Source organism: Setaria italica, chromosome IX, assembly GCF_000263155.2.
Source record: "Setaria italica strain Yugu1 chromosome IX, Setaria_italica_v2.0, whole genome shotgun sequence".
Lineage (NCBI taxonomy): Eukaryota > Viridiplantae > Streptophyta > Magnoliopsida > Poales > Poaceae > Setaria > Setaria italica.
In genome coordinates, this window is record NC_028458.1 from 6,798,234 (window position 1) to 6,814,609 (window position 16,376).

At 40.9% G+C, this 16,376-nt stretch overlaps 1 protein-coding gene across 1 annotated transcript; it reads right to left on the reverse strand.

The window, feature by feature from the left end:
• Nucleotides 1-3,266: 3,266 nt before the first annotated feature.
• Nucleotides 3,267-15,910, reverse strand: LOC101763236 (FIP1[V]-like protein). Its single transcript, XM_004981870.3, has 9 exons — nt 15,083-15,910; nt 13,185-13,417; nt 11,401-11,530; nt 11,246-11,314; nt 11,020-11,163; nt 10,490-10,591; nt 10,095-10,378; nt 7,485-9,105; nt 3,267-4,644 (listed from the first exon to the last, which is right to left on the reverse strand). Exons 1-9 carry the CDS (start codon nt 15,800-15,802, stop codon nt 4,072-4,074), a joined length of 3,876 nt encoding a protein of 1,291 aa, XP_004981927.1. The 5' UTR covers nt 15,803-15,910; the 3' UTR covers nt 3,267-4,071.
• Nucleotides 15,911-16,376: the final 466 nt, after the last annotated feature.

Here is a 16,376-nt window from a genome sequence, read left to right on the forward strand (position 1 = left end):
TAAGTTATATAGATAAATCTTGTATCATGCCTGATTTTTTTTTTTGCATTTTGTAAGCTAATAAGTTAGACCGAGACATTATTTATAGATATTTTTCCGCATAAGTTATGCATATAAATTAGTGGTCATATCTAAATCCAAGGATATAACTTTATAAACAACAATTTTTCACAAGATTTTTTTCATCATTTTTTGATAAAGGAAGTTCTAAACTTAGTAGCATTCGTCTGCTCTTTTATTCAGGACGTCTACTGTATTTTTTTTATCTTCAAAGCATGCATAATATTTTACTTGACAAAATATTATGTACGATCTACTAACTTCATGATGTTTTCATGTTGCAGCGCTAGCACATTTTCTACTCCTTCTGGAATTGCCTCTGTCAGTGGCTGGTGAGTAGTTACATAATTTGTATTCCAGTTGGATAGGCCATGCTGCTCTATGTTGTGCCCCTTAGTTTCTTTTGTCTCCAAGCTATTGCGTATATTCATAATACAAATGAGGTCGTAAAATATTTGTGTTGCTAGACCTATTTAGTGCACAATTGTTTATGCTGGTCCTCCCTATCCATTGTGTTGTTTAGTATTCATAATAGATAACAATGTTCAAGAGAAACTTTTTTGTATGTACAACATAGGTCATGCAGATAAGTTAGATATATAAGTTATTTGTTATGCATATAAGTTATATATGTTAGAAGTTATATATTAGTTATAAGCTATGTAAGAAATTATATATTTGTTTAAGATATAACTTTTTTCCTTTACAAGTTTTGTATGGTATAAGTTGCACATAGATTATTCATAGACTTATAACTTATATGTCTCAAGTTAATACCAGTTATAAATTATGCACAAAAGTTATATAAATTGTGTTAGTAATATATTAACATTGTTTCATTAAAAGTTTATGTAATTTTTGACCTTAATTTTTTGTTTATTTTTGCTAAATAATTGCACATAACTTTCTGTGCATAAGTTATGTGGATAAATTTTATGCCATGTCAATAAGTTAGGACGAGAGAAAACTATTGTATACACATATTTTTGCACATAAGTTATGCTCATAAATTTTGTATATGTCAACAAGTTAGGCAAATAGATCATTTATATATTTTCATGAATAATCAACGTATATAAATTATTAGTCATGTCATTAAGTTTATATAAGAATGTTTATTTTCACAATATTTTTGACATATTTTTTTATCATGTCAGTAAGTTAGAGTTAAAGATTATTGTACATAATTTTTTTGCATAAGATAGGCAAATAAATTTTGGTCGTATCAGCAAGTTAGGTTGAGATATTATTTGCATATTTTTTGTGCATAAGTTATGTAGATAAATTATGTTCATGTCAATAAGTTGAATCGAGAGGTTTTTGTATATTTTTTTGCATAAGGTATGCAGATAAATTTTGGTTATGTCATTAAGTTAGGCAAGTGATTCTTTAATATATTTGTATATGTCAAACTTAAGAATATAACTTCACATGACTATTTTTTCATATATTATATACAGCTACTGATTCTATTCTCGTTTTCTAAACTTTTGATGGCAAATTAGAAATAGCAGGTCATGCCGCAGGTTCCTAGGGTCGAGCAAGAATTAAGATCAGTATTGTATGAAAGAGAAAGATGGGGCAAAGTTATATATGACAACTTGTATATACATTTTTTTTAGCTTTAATGATTTTCTGAGTTATATATGCAAACATATCTTCACATATGGAAAAATATCATTGGAAATAAATTTTATCTTCAAATTCCTCACCCAATTTTACTCCCTCTCACCCAACGGTCATGAATGATATGAGCGCCAAAAGAGAATACTACAAATGCGAGCGAAAAAGAAAACGCGAAAAAGAAAACGCACACTCCGCGCAGAAAGAGAATGACAGCAGGGAGCCATGCGAGGGCAGACTACGGAAGCATTATGAAAAAAGGAAGCACAACATATCCAAAATGGGCCTTGTTTAGTTCCCAAATTGGGAGTGGCAAAGTTTGCATTTTGCCATAAATACGCAACTGTAGCATTTCGTTTGTATTTGTAAATTATTGTCCAAATATTGACTAATTAGCCTTAAAAGATTCGTCTCGCAAAGTACAACAAAACTGTGCAATTAGTTTTTGATTTCGTCTACATTTAGTACTCCATGCATATACCGTAAGTTTGATGTGATGAGGAATATTCTTTTTTATAGTGCCAAATTTTGAAAAAAGAGACTAAACAAGACCACGGTATATGATACCTGTGTCTGAAAGCGATGGCTGGGAACCCAGCCAGCGCGCGCTGATTAGACGCTCCCTGCGCAGGCGCCAGTTTTGCTGTTGTCACCAACACCGAGCAAGGATATGGCCGAGGAAACATCTTGGAGTTGGACCATGTGATGCGCAGATGCGGGAACCTACCGCTGCTAGTATAAAATTTGAGTAAGCAAGCAACTAGTAGTGTGCAAGAAATAATCGCTACTCCGAAAAAAAATTGTTTTCCACTAGTGCTGGACGGGGCTGCTTGCCGGCATGGGGAATCCTGTGCCGGCGCGTGCCGGCACGCGCCGCCGTGGTGCCGAGCGCTGACAACCGCAACTATTTTTGGGTGATCCTCGCGATCAGGGGTTCGCCGTCCGCCGTGGGTTGGCTTCAGGCACGCGGCGGGACCGAGGCGGGCACGTTGCCCACAGGCCACGGGAACACGCGATGATTGGGCTGGGGCTCGGCGAGGACAGGGAAAACGAGAGAAGCCACGGATCGCTCACCAACTTGTGGTGGTGGGTGGTGGCGCGGGGACGAGCAGGGGCACGGTACGCGTGGGCACGAGCAGGGGCGGGGTCTATGGGTGGTAACAGATTCTCATGCTTCCTTCAAAATCCAACTTAATTTTATTTATTTTTATTTTAAAATCATATAATATTATGATTTAAGTTCGATCCTTAAATTTGCTAGTTTCAAGCCCGATCCGCTAGGCTAAAATAAATTTGCTAGTCCAATTTCAGGTGACCAGAGAATGAGCTAGATTGTGCGCATTCCAAACTGAACTAAACATATCTGCCAATTTTTCTGCTGTCCTGTTCCACTGGGTGGTGGCTCCCACAACCACCCACCGGTGAGAAACAGGATCGGTATGGCACGCGACGTTGTTGCCAGGAGCAACGCTAGCAAAGCTAAGACACGCAAACTTGCAAACGGCCAAACTCCAGGAACAGGGCACCAAGCGAGTAAAGAGCAACTTCCCAAACAACACAACAGATAGCAAGCAAGCAATCAGTGAGGTTAGATCGTGCCATTCCGAACTCTGTATGATTAGCAAAATTCCACATGAACCAATTACATTCACCGCTAATCTACAAGTAAACAATCATACCCTTTTTACCTACCACCGCCTACAGGTATATATATTATTATTGCTCCCTCCAAAATATTCAGTGTAGCATGCAACTCTACACTACAAACTCTCTTGCTGCACACAATAACCCATGCACGCCAGTCGTATGTTTATCATAATGTACATGACTAGGGAGATATTAAGCATACAAATTAGTGGCTATATCAGTTCTGAAATATCTAGCTCTTTGTCTCTAACACCTATTTCTTCTGCAGCCGTATCACATAGCAAACATCCAACCACCACAGCTTGAAAGTAATTCGCACCAATCAAGAATGTTACAAAATCCAGTGCTCCCAGGCCAACTGCACTTCATATGAATGCAACTTGGAGAAGTGGCGCTCCAGCTTCTTCAAAATGTAGCTCATGCTGAATCAGCCATTCAACTGGGAAACTCCAAGACAACTGCTGCTCGTAACAGCCTCGGATAGTTCCGGAGTATGGTGGCACCAGTGCCACACATTGAGGTTACCGGAATTATAGTGGGAAAGTGGATGGGGTTTAAGTACAGTATCCAGTTCCCAGTCACAAAACAACTATGTAAGTTTACACGTACAGGTACAAGTTAAATAGTGAAACCATACAACAATTCACTTTCAATTGTAAGGGAAAAAACATGGTGAAGTGCAAGCATCTGCCCATGAAATCTGCTGAAATTTCTTCAAGTGGACATGTCGTTCCAGTGCAACTAACTTCCAGAAGTCCATCTCCTCTTGCGAGCTGGCCGCTCTGGCTTCACTTCCATATCAGCAGCAGCAGGTTCATTTTGGGGAAGCTGAACTTCGTTATCAACCTTTTTGCTTTGTGGTGCATCCTTCTCACCAGGCATTGGAAGTTTGAAACGCTCACTTCGTCTCTTGAGCCTCTCAACTGTGTCTAGATGCCGGTCACGCTCTTCAGCTATCTTATCAGATGTCTGTCCAGTATCAACACTGCTCTTGATGTCTGAATTACCAACTGCAGCAGAAACTTCAGATTTACCTAACAAATCGGCAATGGGGGCTTGAACATCAGTTTTGATGGTTGGAAATGTCTGTGTACTATCATCATCGATATTACTATATTCTATCTCTTTGTTGCTCGTCCATCGCTCCAACTTAGAGCGACCCCTTCTTGAATCCTCATGATTTTCATCATCTGATATGGCGTCTTCTTCCACTTGATTCACCAATGAATTATCTGGTTGAGGATTCTGGCTCTTCTTGGATGATGCTGCATGACCTCTACTGTTCTCTTGCTCATTCGCCTCTTTTGTTTCAACCTATAGAGTTATATTTTTCACAACTGTTGAGTGGCAAATATGACCAGAAGAGCATTTTTAAAAAAGTACAAAGCAAAAGTAGCAAATTTACTTCATAAGAATCTTGTAATCATTAACTATACCACAGTCATGCATTCATGGTTTTTATTCGGTACACATAGCTGCCGATCACAGATATAATACACACATGGATCAGGCCCACTACTGACAAAATGGGACTGTTGCATTAACTACAACAAATTCAGAGGAATGAAGGGAAACTTCATACCAATTTTAAATATGTGATATGCATATGTTTAAATACGAAGAACTTCTGGAATGTTTTGCAATTATACAACAGATGATGATGGGCACAGAATACACTTTACAGACATGCATGCTATTCATTTTGAACAGAAGTATTAGTGGTTCGGTCAATAAATGGATGTAGCAGACATGGAAGTAGATGGAAGTAGATAAAGCAAGGCACCACTAACAGGTTTGTTTAGAATGCCTGATAGACAAAGGGAAATTATATCGACAAATAAAAGAACCCATAGGTTCAATGTGCATGTAGTTTGACCCCAGAGGGGTAAGAATCTTCACTCAGCCACTAAAAAATTTATTAGATAATAATGTCTACCGCTCCACCCATAAGTCCCACACCATGTTGATCCGCATGGATACCGTCCCACTCCCAAGGTGACTGTCTTTTGTCATGATGGCCACTTCTACCATAAGCATGGATATTAGTTTATTGTCTATCGTACTTAATTGGTCCCTAATTTTCTACATTTTCTGGGTGAAGTGCAAAAGTACTCATTCCAAGTTACGTCTAATTTTGTGCACCTTACCTGATTCATCAGTATCTACCAGAATCCTACAAGTTCCATAACAAAGGAGCAAGAGAAAAAAGTATGCAATGCGCCAAAGTCATATTGTGAAGCCTAATGATGGTTCTGTTTTTTCTTATTGACGCTAGCCTTGAATTGTGTAACTCCTAGAAAGCCCTAAACATAACAGTTTTGTTTAGGGTTAGATAACTAAACTAGAAAATCTATTAATTTGATGCATAAATGAACATAACATAGATGGTCTACTGGCTGGTTCAAATGTGGAAGAGTTAAGCTGCAATCCTGCTGCAAAAATAAATGTTTAAACAAGGCCATAAGGTTTGCATTCTAAAAAAGAACTACTGTTGCTCGTACCTTGCTTGAAATACACCGGTATACCGACTACAAAGTGGAATCACAAGAGACACTCAGAGCTCGCATGACAGCCTGACAGGTGGTATTAACATTTATGACTGGTTACTGCTTATTTGGCTGGTTGATATCAGCATTCCGGACATGGTGCAAGGGATGGATGCAATTTATATGTAAACATCTTAATTGCCACAGCAAATATAGCCTCTCCTTTGGAGGTAACATTGTGAGGCAGGTCTTAGTGAAATAGAAGCATGCACTGTAAATTTCACAACTGTGAAAAAACAAGCACGCCCATGAACTGGTCCATCTTGGTGAGCTATTATGCACATTTCTCGATATTGTAACAGCTGTTACTTGATCTTAGAAACTCCGCCTATGTTGTCTCAACATAGCAGGTCCCAAACCCTGGTAAAGGAGGAGGGTTGTGATAGGCTTGGCGAGCCAACGTTAAACCTAGCCATTCTAATGGAGATGAAACCCAAGATCGGAGGCCCCGGTGCGTAGTGGAACCCTAAGGCGTGACAGTAACGTGAAGAGAGGCAGAGGAAGACCAAAGTTGACATGGGAAGAGGCAATAAAAGGAGATTTGAAGGGATGGAATATACCCAAAGATTAAACCCTGGATAGGAGTGCTTGGAAAACAGCTATTCATGTGCCCGAACCCTAATTTGTGGCTCTTGCTGGGTTTCAACTCTAGCCTACCCCAACTTGCTTGGGACTGAAAGGCTATGTTGTTGTTGTTGTTACTTGATCTTAGAGCTTTGCACATATCATATCAGATTTATTTTCAAAGGGTACAGCCAGTAGATGGTAAGGCAAGCTTATTTTACCTAGAGTCTTAAAGGTTGAAAAATGAATGGTGCATAAAATTCATCACGGTACCCATACCTACCAGGCTACTACTCCCTCCATCCTGAAATACAAGGTATCCTAGCAATTTTAAGACAGGTTAAGGAGGTAAGCAAAAGACTATCATGCCCCTCATGAATGCCTTGTTTAGTTGTCAATTGGCAGATTTCAAGGCAGGCCAGCTGATTGGGTGACGCATGGTTTAAAAGGCATCTTGGCATGTCATTAACTTGGCGGAAGAGGACAGTTTACTGGAGAATTAAACGAAGGGTGCCCAAATACACCTAGAACACCTTATATTTGGATGCTTGGATACTCTACCAGCACGGTGCTTCTTGAATGGCATTTAAGTTAAACGTATAAAGCTATCATGCCAAGCATAGGCAACATGCTACACAAGTGTCACTATTTTGTTCTTAAAACTAAAAAATATTGGGAGGCAAAGCACGAGCACTGCAGTTCTAATGAAAACAGGATCCTAGCACATTGGGAAATTTGACCTCTTTTTTTTAAAAAAAAAAATAACCTACAGCTTTATGCAAAGAAATTTTATCACTGGCCAGATAACTGAACAAAAACACCAATGATAAACTGAATAAACACCGACTTGCCAGAACTCACATATTATGTAAATGAACAGTCTCTTGAAGCACTGTAGGATAAAACCCCTAAGTGCATATCAAGAATATATCTCACCAATATATACTTTTCACTCAACGATCATATTTGTTGTAAGTAGGTGCATTACAGCATGGATTTCTAATGTCTATGCATGTAGGAGCCACTTCCCAAATAATTTCATACCTTCCCGGTGCGATGGCTTTCATGGTCTTCACGTCTCCTTTTGCTTGATCTGTGGAGATCGTGCTCACCAGGCTCCGAACTTCTGCCCTTTCTTGTGCTCTCCCTATGCCTATCTCTACCTGCGTGGCGAGCATCAGAACTGCCAGAGAGACGATTATTGTTTTGTTTTTCTTGCCTGGAGCTCCTCTCACTGTTTGAGTTGTCATCACGTGGATGTACATCAGAACGCCCTTTATTCTGCAAGCTATTTTCTTCCGCACCCTGACCTCTCCTGGAAGGTTCATTTTGCCTGGTACGCTCTTGGGGTTCTTTGCTTAATACCGAAGATCGAAGTTCATCCTTCTTCTTACCACCACTGACTAACTTATCATCCATAACCCTACCCCGACCGGTTCCTCTTCCTTCTTCCCTCTGAAGGGTTAATGCATTTTCATGCTTGGGTCTCTGTCTGTCCTCCCTTTCTCTCTGTCGCCAGTTGTCATCTTTGTGTTTGGCATGATGACGATCATCAACCTTCTCCCGCATTCTACCACTATCATCTCTTCTTTTCTGATCAACTCCATCATCCCTCTCTCTTTTTCTTCTGTTATTATCATCCCTTGCTCTATAACCAGGCACCATGTCTTCATTTTCGGGCTTCATTCTCCGCAAGTTCTCATCGTCCTTATTTCTCTTGATATGAGAATCGTCCAAACTTTCACGACGATTCAAAACAACATCACCACGCTCTCTTTGTCGAGAGCCCCTCCAGTCACCATCATCCAAACGCTTCCGCGAATGAAGATCTTCATCTCTATCATTCCTATCAGTGGGCCTCGCCTTATTTCTATTATGCCTTGCACCAACTTCAGCATTGTACTCCAGCCTCAAATCTTCCTCTTTACCTCGTCTCCCGTGAACACTATCTTCTCTCCTCGGCCAAATTTCTGTCTCTCTTACCCTATCATAACTTCTACTCCGTATGTCAACCCGATCTCTGTTCGCATAAGTCTGGTGGGGATCTTCCCTGCCTCTGGAGGGCAAATGTGATCTTTCTACATCTGGTTTGCCATCTCGAGAAAACTCATCTTTTCGGCGGAGGTTGCGTTCTTCCACATCATGATGCCTTCTTACATCATTTACTCTCCTTGGGTGCCTATCTTGAAGAACTTCTTCACCAGATTCAAGGCGTTTCTGCTGATCTTTGCTGCTACCAGACCTGCCTTTACTATTTTCACTAGTCCTCAATTCATCAGGTTCACTGCTATTGTGCCCAGCAGGTTGCTCAACCATAGATATAGGTTTCTGCTTTTTACCAGAGTGATCCAAGATATCATCCTCATTTGTATCACTAGGTGGTTCTGAGGTAGCATCATCACCATCCACTTCAACACTATCAACCAATGCAAGCCTACCATCATCGTCGTTGTCATCAAAGTGATCTTCTGTACTCAGCTTATCTGCCACGTCATCAGCAGCAACAAGTGATCCTTCTGAATCAACCTTAGTTTCTTGTCCCTCAACAGGGTTCTCTCTCCGTGAATCATGGCGTCTCTTTGAGGATGATTGACGAGGTATTACTTCATTGGAGCTTTCAATTTCTCGAATAGAGTTCTGACCCAGTGACCTTCCTTTCAATGACCTTAAGATAAAATTTTGGGGACAAGCGTTAGAAATATAACTTCAACAAATGGAAGGCTTTAGGCACTAATGTAAATATTGTTTGTGAGAAATTAAAATGAAGCAAACAGAGCGATTCTAATTACAAAAAATCAGATACATTTTTGTAGCATAAGATATGATGTCAGCTATGACCCTGCAAAATTTGAACCTAATATTCAAATTTTATGAGGAGACATAAGAAAATTTTCATTAGGGAGTAGATGGGATAGGGGTGTAAAATGAGCCAAAATTTTGTTCAGAGGGTCAAACAGCAAAAATGAATTGTTCGGGAAATGTCTAGTGCTTGCGTGTCCCCATTTTTCAGCAATTACAGGTCATAACTTCTAATGAAAGAACAATTTGTACCAGCAGAAAATGTTTGTTCTTAAAATTTAGTAATAGACACAAACTTTTGGAGGAGAAAGTTAATGGTGCAGGTTCTTGTGGAATAGCATATTTACTACGTTCCACCCCCTGCAACACTGAAAACCTCCATTTACCATGAGAAGTCTCTAGGTCAAAATAAATACTGAACAATTCAGCAGGTTAGTTCAGACTAAAATTTTGGACTGTCAGTTGCCCAGACCAGTTCACTCTTTTTGCTTCAGATAAATTGTAGCCTTCTTACAATGTAAACCTGACTCTAAAGCAGAGCTAGTCCCCCCCCCCCCCCAAACCCCCCCCCGCGTTGTCTGTCAAAAAAAAAATTGTAGCCGTCACCATTGTCCCAGCTCAATAATTTTGCGCCCAGCTACTCCCTCCAAACAGTGTGGCAATGTTACAGCAGGCAGCATAGCTGATCAGTTTGTTTAAATATAAACTGACTCCCACATAGCAAAAGGATCAGCGAGTAAGATGAGCAGTACATGCAATGACCTCATCAATGGAATTTACACAGATGGAATCACAAAAGCATGAACTAAATGTTGTGTAATCCTGTGTGCATATAAGTTCAACAGCCGGCCATACCTTGCTCCACGAGGAGAACCTCTTGTTTTGTAGCTGGGAGGAGAGTGAGCATTGGCATTGACACCCGTGGACAACATGTCACTTTCGGATGAAACTGGTAACTGCTTCTTATGTTCTGTCTTTATCCCCAAATTTGAGTTATGACTAGAATTATTAATCTTATCTGATGGATAGGGCTTGTCCTCCTCAACATCATGGGATCCTTTTTTATTACCTCCTTGAGAATCCTTCTCAGTTTGGTCCACTGTCTCATCATCCATTGAATCACGGCCCTGGCACACAATCTAGAAAGCAAGGAAATGTTAAAGAGTTGCTGATGACTAACTAGTCCAAACCCCCAAGATGTTTCAACGCAGAACAAATGTAACATGGATCGGGTCATGAAAATAATTTACCTCGATAACAGAATCTGACTCACGCATTCGATGTGGGCGTGAATCAGCAGTTGGAATCCGATCTGTGTAAATATTTTCAACTTGTATAGGTCTTCCTGTCATCTGAAAAGCAAACTCACATCACTACATAATGTATACAGGCTGGAACAGAAAAATAAACAGTGTGTACGTGCCAAACTTCAAACATTAACACTCAAACACATTCAAGGGGAGAAAAGGCTATGGAATATCTATTGGTTTTGTAGATCAAGCCCACACATACTAGTAGTTAAACAGTAAACAACCCATAGATCAATGGCTGCTAATGACATAAATCCATGTTTGTCCTGTTGCAGATGACTATAAAATGAAGCACTGGATTGATTGCGTGGAACACCAATATCAACATGTGACATACAGACAACAGGATATATCAATACTTGGAATTGACGATCTATCTTGCACTCATAAAACCATAACGATAGCAAGCAAGATTTAAAAGCAAACATGAATCAGCCGTAAAATTCCAGAGGCGGAGGGAAACTCAATACCACTGGTGTCCGCACATTTGCAGGACCTCTTCCTTGAGCATCGAAATCTGTATGACCGTTATCTGTTTTATTGCGATTGTCAACAGATATGTCTGGATGACCAGTCGCAGCAGCTAGCTCTGGTGGCAAATCTGGATCATAATCCTGGATGCAGATCAGTAAAACGTTATTCATCATCACTGCAGATACAGCAGGATAATATTTTCAATAATGGGATTATATTTACCTGTTCTGAGCGGCCACTTTCATACACCCGTATTCTAGATTGCATTCTGGACTCTAGCCGCAGTTGGTCCTGATGAGAGGAAATTTTATTGTTTAAAATAAATCGATATAAGGTAAACAAATATATGCACTGCCAAATGTAAGAAATGGTCTCACCAGCTGCTTGCAAAAGTCTTTCCACTTCTCTTCATCAAAGCCAAAGTTAAAAAAGTCTGAAATATCAGCACCAGGGTGTTTCCATGGCTTCTCCTCAAATGCAGCATCCACATCAATATCAAATATTGTCCTGTTTCAAATAACAATAAAATTTTACTATAAATTAATAATGAATGAGCATTAACTAGAACCACCCATAATCCAAAAAAAAAAAGTTTTCTTTAGACACAGAAAATAATGAATGAGTTTAAACTAGGATTTCTCTGAACTCTTAATCTCATCCTAGAAACTGGGACACAGGAATCAGGCACAGTGCCAATAGTGAATCTACATGCTTGAGAATCTCAAGAATTATCATAATCCAAGTAAGCACATCCCTGTCATCTGGTGCTCGCTGGTAAGAATGTTCAATGGTTTTCTTTAGTATCAAATGTGAATGAAAATGTTTCGATTGTACATGATTGCTTAAATATACAGTATTTAAGTTTTAGATGTTTCTTAGAAGTGAAGTTTAACTCTTTTTAAACATAAAACAGTGGTGAAAATTATGTAGTGTGCAGAGAGAAGCTTAGGTAACTGGGTAAATATGATGCATTTATTCTCCATTTTTCTATAGTTTAGTGTGCTCAAACATCTGCGTGCCCGAGGTTGGTATCTATAAAAAACTCTTTCCACTAGTACATTATCCATGTTTCGCAAACTCTAAAATTCATAGGCCACATTGTGAACCACAGGTTGAGATGGGGATCAATATCATTGTGTGTGGAACGCATGTAGCACTGTGCGTCCTGCACTGATATAATATGAGTGGGAAATCTAGACTCTCTAATAAAAAATACAAATTCTCCACTTCATGTATTCTTGTCATGTGTGGTTCTAATAACAAACGCAAATTCATGTATTCCTCATTTTATCAAAAAAGTCATTTGATTAGACCTGGTTGATCGCAGACTTACATCATCTGCCACATGCCCCAAGAAAATATAAAGCTTTCAGGCTTCCTCTGTGGAACAAGCTACTCCCTCCATTTGAAATTATAATGCTCAATTCGCTTTGTTGAGGACAAGCCTTTGACCAACAATTACTCTATTAATACATAATTATTAGATTCGCATATAAAAGTAATTTCTTGTGTGTATACTTTTGCATCACATAAATGAAATATTAATAGAGTAATTCTTGGTCAAAGCCTTGTCCTAACGAAACGAAATATTAAATTCAAATGGGGGAGTATTTATACTAGTTTTCCCACAACAAAAAAATACTGCTCATGTGGCCTGGCTTTCAAATAACCACCATAAGGTATGATGAATGAAGTAGTCAAAGTTCAAAAATGTAAATACAAGAACTTCCCACCCAAAATAGTTCCAGCCTGTCACCTTCCATCTTATTGAAATATCGTCCTTATATAAACTTATGTCACTCTCCATGGGGTTTATGTGCTATTCATATAATGAGTCACAATGTGTGCAATGCAGTCACTACTAACTGTATACACCCTACGCTAGTCTGCACAGGCGACCATATATTGCAGCTCATGGAACACTTGGTTCCAACAGCAAATTATAACCTCAACCATCCACATGGATGTACAAACCTCAAGCAAGTGTTTGTAGCTGCCTATCTGGACTTAAGCCATACAATTTAAAAAAAAAAGGCCACTGCTACAGAATTATGATTAAAGCTGGAAGAATCATTAAGGCATGCGCAAGCACAAATGAATTGAAAGTAAATGGGTGTACTGTATTCCGAAGTATATTTATTGCTGCTACCAGTTAACTTACTTGTGAGGAGGAAGTGTGAAATCTAGTCCACCACCAAAACCACGCCCTGAACCACCCCATGGAGTACTTCCATAGCCTGAATGGAAGTTTTTATTCATGCCCCGACCACCAGCAGGCCTCCAGTCACCTCTTCCACGACCAGAGAAAGGGCCTGAAGGCCCAGGAGGGCGGAACTGACCAGGACCACCAGGAGCCCCACCTATTGAAGCTCCAGGAGCACCAGGGCGTACATACTGCAACATGAAGAAAGAATCAACAATGCGAACATAAATAACTTTCAAACAGTATAATAATAAAGCCTTTTAGTCCCAAGCAAGATGGGATAAGATAACTTTCAAAAAAAATACAGCTAAGAAAGTGGATGAACAGTTATTGGCAGTAATCAACAGAAAGAACATGACAAAATTGCTATTCATGTAAAAGAAACAAGAAAAGGGTGAACAGTTCTTGCCCAAGCAAGCATAGCTAAATATCATCAGTTTGCTGACATGCAAGTCATGGGAATAGCTGATACATAAAAAAATATAAATCATGTTGTGAATGAAACAAACTTTAACTGCTATAAGAGACATTGCAGTTTCAAGAAACACTACGTGAAAATAATGGATTAGGAGTGTTATTCCAATATTACACACCCATTTTGTAGAAAAACAAGTTTCCTTCCAAAAAGCAAAAAAAAAGTTCATGCAAATTGTCTTGGACAGATCAAAACCACAAAATTAAGATATTATTCAAACATGCCTAAGCCATAAACTGGTATTTGCCAAATTTGAGCTCAATATGAGCATGAATGGTCACGCAACAATGCATGCGAAACAAAATCCCCAGTGATAAAATGCTGATGACAGATTAGCAAAAAGCCTAACATTTCAGGTCCTTGGGATAAAAGGCTACACCAACTTGCTTTGTGGTTCTTCTTGGGTTTCATCTCTAGCCTACCCTGACCTTCTTGGGACATGTGGCTTGTTATTGTTATTTGTTGCTGTTGTCGAATTACAGTTACACCTACAATTAAATCATTTAGCTTGATTTGCATGTATAAGGTCATAGAAGCCAACAAGGTATAACCTCCCTCGAACAACCACAAGGTCTAAGAAGCTCGGTATGGTTCATCAAGCTGTCACCAGTTCTAGGTAAGCAGGGCCATATTTCTGTTGGTAGTGAGGAAAAGGAAACATATCCATCAGCAGCAAATTGTCATTTTGCTTTGAGGTCAACACTAGCAAAACTAGCTCAGCTATCAAATTCTAAACCTGCAGACAGGGAGACTAACTTGAGCACATACAGCACCATAACTTTGAGTAGACAAAGAGCTAAGATTTTTAGAACATTGACAAAGCTTTGAATTAATGGCAGCTTGGCAAGCATGGTGATGCACTTTGGGCCGGATGATATCAAATAATCTGTGCCCCTATCGACAGCAATGATCTCAGTGAACTGGAGCTGCAAACCTCTGTACAAGTGAAATAGTGGCATCATTCTTTCAAAACGTACAGCTTTGTACAGATCACATTTGCATCTGTAGACTGAAATTCGATTACTGGATTCCGACTTAAAACCAATCAGCCTCAACATTACCATCATGATAGCTACTCAACCATGGAGGTCACCCGTTCCCAGGGCTGATCGTTTGAAGATGTTATATGGAAGCATCCAATAGAAAATGCAAGATCACTGGATTTTTCTTCCTTTCTTCCTTTATATGCTAATAATGCATTACAGTTACATTGTGGAATGGTAGGCAAAGGATTGTAAAAAGAAACTAAACTTGACAAGAAATTTCCACAAAGTAGCACAGTACAACATAAAGCATAGTGAGTTGCAACCAGGTTTACGCCGTCTCCCTCTGCAGGGGTGGCCAGAGCGCATCGTACGCCTTCTTGGCCCAAGTAACTGACCTTGAACATGGAATGGTGCTGCGGATGGAACCCCGGGCCGCCGCCACTGTACCCGATCCTCCCGCCGGGTGCTGCCACCGCCTTACCAGGCTCGCCGCCGTCTTTCCGGTCCCCCTCCACCCCTGCCGATGCTGGGTCCTCTCCCCAATCCTGCTCCTCCATCCCGGGGATGTGTGGTCCATCGGCGACGATGACGAGGTCCTCGCCGTCCTCGTCGTCGCCTTCATCCTCCCCGAGGCCCCGGCGGCCATCGGTCTCGTTGAGCACGATCTGGATGTCGTCCTCGCTATCGCTGTCCCAATCCTCGCTGCCGGCCGCACCAGCTGCTGCCGACGACGAGAGCCCAGGGATGGCCGGCCCGGAGTCGCCCGCACCGCCCCCCATGAGCGGATCGAGGTCATCCGCGGCGGGGGGAGGCTTCGCAGGCGCAGCAGCTTCACGCTTCACGGGCGGCGGGGGCGCGCCTCCATCGTCGTCCTCGTCTGCCCAGTCGCCGGTCGGATCGACCCCGGGGATGGGGTCGCTCCCTCCTAGGAGCCAGTCGTCGTCGTCTTCCGCCGCCGCCGGCGCCGCCGCCGCGGGGGTAGGATTAGGGTTTGGAGGCGGTCGGGGTAGGGTTTCCACGGGAGCAGGGTTGGATGGCGCGGAGGTGGAGGCGGGGGTCTGGGTAGGGATGAGGATGTCGGTATAGAGGTCGCCGAACTCGTCTTCGTCCTCCATCGCGGCGCGGCGGCGGGATCCGGGGAGGCGGGGTGGAAGGCGGCGGCGGGATGCGGGAGGAGGAGGAGGACGAGTCGTCGAGTCCTCGTTTCGAGCCGCCTATTAGAAGGGCTCTTCGGCGCAGTGATTTTTCTTCTTCTTCCCCTTCGGAGTTCGGACTCGTCAAACAGAGAATTAGGACATTATCACATTATTACTGCCTTAGGTACAGTAGAGGTTAGCCATGATTCGATGAGTACCCAAAGGTCATACATGGGGCCTACCTGGAAAATAATTTTTGTTTTTTTTGTTCAAAACCGAAACTTCATGCACATTTGCCATGATGTTTTTCGACGTCTTCAAGCTTTTATATGTTTTATTATCGAAGAACTTTCAAGGACTAAGGGGCGTTTGGTTCAACTTGCTTATTTTTAGTCCGTGTCACATCGAAGATTCGAAGATTAATTAGGAGGACTAAATATGAGTTAATTATAAAACTAATTGCACAGATGGAGGCTAAAGGGCGAGACGAATCTATTAAGCCTAATTAATCCATCATTAGCAAATGTTTACTATAGCAAGAAATTGTCAAATC

Bases quoted from the DNA above. Each gene is read 5' to 3' on its own strand.
- LOC101763236 (XM_004981870.3), bottom strand. From the start codon at position 15,802: ATGGAGGACGAAGACGAGTTCGGCGACCTCTATACCGACATCCTCATC. The intron at 13,418-15,082 runs GTCAGTTACTTG...TTCATGTTGCAG, and splicing joins AGCACCATTCCATGTTCAAG to TATGTACGCCCTGGTGCTCC. The intron at 4,645-7,484 runs GTATGAAATTAT...ATAACTCTATAG, and splicing joins AAAGCCATCGCACCGGGAAG to GTTGAAACAAAAGAGGCGAA.